The sequence below is a fragment of the Aplysia californica genome, unplaced genomic scaffold (assembly GCF_000002075.1).
Source record: "Aplysia californica isolate F4 #8 unplaced genomic scaffold, AplCal3.0 scaffold00160, whole genome shotgun sequence".
Classification (NCBI taxonomy): Eukaryota; Metazoa; Mollusca; class Gastropoda; order Aplysiida; family Aplysiidae; genus Aplysia; species Aplysia californica.
Window position 1 is genome coordinate 599,300 of NW_004797430.1, and position 2,727 is coordinate 602,026.

A 2,727-nucleotide genomic window follows, 5' to 3' on the forward strand; every position below is an offset into this window, starting at 1 on the left:
AGAGAGAGAGAGAGAGAGAGAGAGAGAGAGAGAGAGAGACAGAGAGAGAGAGAGAGAGAGAATCACACGCATCATAACAGGCACGCACAATCGCACAACAGGTTTTATCAAATTGCACAAGTATATATGTAAAATTATGTGTATAAATATACATGAAATTAGGATGACGAAGTGATACAGCTGTTTCCAACTTCTCATATCACAACTAAGCTTCCAAAGAAACAACAAACAACTAAAGAAGTTATTATGGCAAAGAAATATAGCTGATTCCAGCTCCGAAGATCACAAAAAGACGTTGAAGAGTTTATTCCGTACAAAGTTGCTTGTTGAAATTACACATCCAGTTTTTAAAACACAAGTGTCTTTTGACTGGAGCAACAAGGCATACTCAAAATAAATAAATAATAACCAAAGCTGTGAGTGTACCGACTGACATAACCAGTTACTAAAGAAATCAGATTGACACAGAAATAAGGCTATTTTCAGCTTCTCAGATCACAACAATGTTTTTATAGGGTTTATTCTGTACAAAGGTACTTGTAAAATTGAACACGAAGGTTGTAAAACACAAATATCTCTTGGTTGTTACAACTAGGCACACACAACATAAGATGGATTATAATAAATGCTGCTAGTGTAAAAACTAACTCAGCTAAGGAATTGGGATGTAAAAAAAATACATCTGAATCTATAGATAAAAATTAGGCTACTTGCAAAAGTATGCACCCAGATTGTAAAATACATTAATCTGTTGGTTGTTACAACTAGGCATACACAAAAATGAATAAAGTATAATCAAAACTGAGAGTGTAACGACCAACATAACAATTTACTAAAGAAATAAGGTTGACGTAGAAATAAAGCTTTTCCCTGCTCCTAAGATCACAGCTATACTTTTGAAGAATATAGTCCGTACAAATCTCGGTATGAAATTATGCACCCTTGCTGCAAAACACAAAAATATGTTGATTGTTATAAACGAAAATGAATCGATTACATGTATAGCAAAAAACGGAGAGTGTAACGACCGATATAACAAGTAACGAAAGAAATGAAAATAACAAAGAAACAAAACTGTTTCTAACTTTTCAGATCCTCAGTAGGCTTTTACGAGTTTGCTTCGTACGAGTGTGCTTGGAAAATTTACCACCAAGGTTGAAAATACAATAACCTGTTGGTTTTTACAACTAGGCATGCGCAACAATACACATTTTACAACCGAAGCTGAGAGTGTTACGACCGACATGACAAGTAAATAAGAAATTGGGGTGCCAAGAAATGCACCTGTTTCCAGGTTCCCATATTATCATAATTGGGCTTGTATAGAGTTTTTTCCGTAAATATGGGCTTGTGAAACTGCACACTAGGTTCTACGATACAATTTTCTGTTGGTTGTAACAACTACTAATACTCCGAGAATTAATCGATTATGAAAAAAATCTTATGCAACGACCGACATAACAAGTTACATAGAAAATTAAAATGAAAAAGAAATAAAGTTATGTTTAACTTCTCAGACCACAACTTGGCTTTTATAAAGTTCAGTCCTTTAGAAGGTGCTTTTAAAATTGCACACCCAGGTTTTAAGACACAATTGTCTGTTGGCTGCTACAACTAGGCGTACTTAAATATAAATAGCTGAAAGTGTAACGACTGACATAACACGCTTCTAGGAAATTAGGATGACCAAAGAAAACCCAGTTGTTTCTAGCTTCTTAAATCACAATTAGCCTTTTATCAAGTTTAGTCCGCACAAAGGTGTTTGTCAAATTGCACACCAAACTTGTAAAACAAAATTATCTCTTGGTTTGCTTTCAATCAGGCATACGCAAAGATTTTTAAAAAGTTATTATTGAAACTAAGAGTGCAACGACCGACATAACAAGCCTCTGCTGAGCCCCAAAGTTGATTAGCAGCAAGGTTACTTTCGTTTTGAGCGGTGACAACAGGGATTGAATTTTAAAAAAAAGAGGTGAGTGTGTTCACTGTTTGGGCAACTGGGGGTGGGCGATTCGGAACCAGTCGTAACGGTATCAGCTGAGTATTTCGTTAACTAAGATACCTACATTTACGTAGAGAAAGTGTTGGGGTTGGGGTAGGTGGGGTTCAAGCCCTTTATTCCTTCACCACATCCCACCACTCAGTTAAGGATGAGGAGGACCAGCAGACCAGGACAAGAATTAGGAAACCGAGTAAAAGATAGATAGATAGATAGATAGATAGATAGATAGAAAGATAGATAGATAGATAGATAGATAGATAGAGAGATAGAGAGATAGAGAGATAGAGAGATAGATAGATAGATAGATAGATAGATAGATAGATAGATAGATAGATAGATGGATGGATGGATGGATGGATGGATGGATGGATGTTCCCTCAACCACTGTTGATTCAGCATTATAAAATTGTCTTTTCCTGCTCCACAGACTCCTCCCGCTACCAGAGTCGACACCACAGAGAGATTGAGGATCTTCAGGCAGAATCTGAACACAATACGTACCGCCAGTGGTTCTGTTATCGCCGCCTTTATTGTTGGATCCGGGGATGCCCATAACGTCAGTGGATCTCCTGGATACATCTATCTCTCTCTCTCTCTCTTTCTCTCTCTCTCTCTCTCTCTCTCTCTCGCTCTCTCTCTTTCTCTTTGTCTCTCTCTCTATGTCTCTCTCTCTCTTTCTCTGTGTGTGTGTGTGTGTGTGTCTCCTTCTCTCTCTCTCTCTCTCT

The 2,727-nt window shown here is 37.4% G+C and overlaps 1 protein-coding gene across 1 annotated transcript in view; it reads left to right on the plus strand.

Annotated features, from left to right (window-relative positions):
• Window positions 1–2,727, plus strand: part of LOC101856574 (xaa-Pro aminopeptidase 1) — a gene marked incomplete at its 5' end in the record, with an annotated part of 51,255 nt that overhangs the window by 19,662 nt on the left and 28,866 nt on the right. The window contains 1 exon segment of the mRNA XM_005097656.3: window positions 2,430–2,558. Within this exon segment, the coding sequence (XP_005097713.2) occupies window positions 2,430–2,558 (129 nt within the window).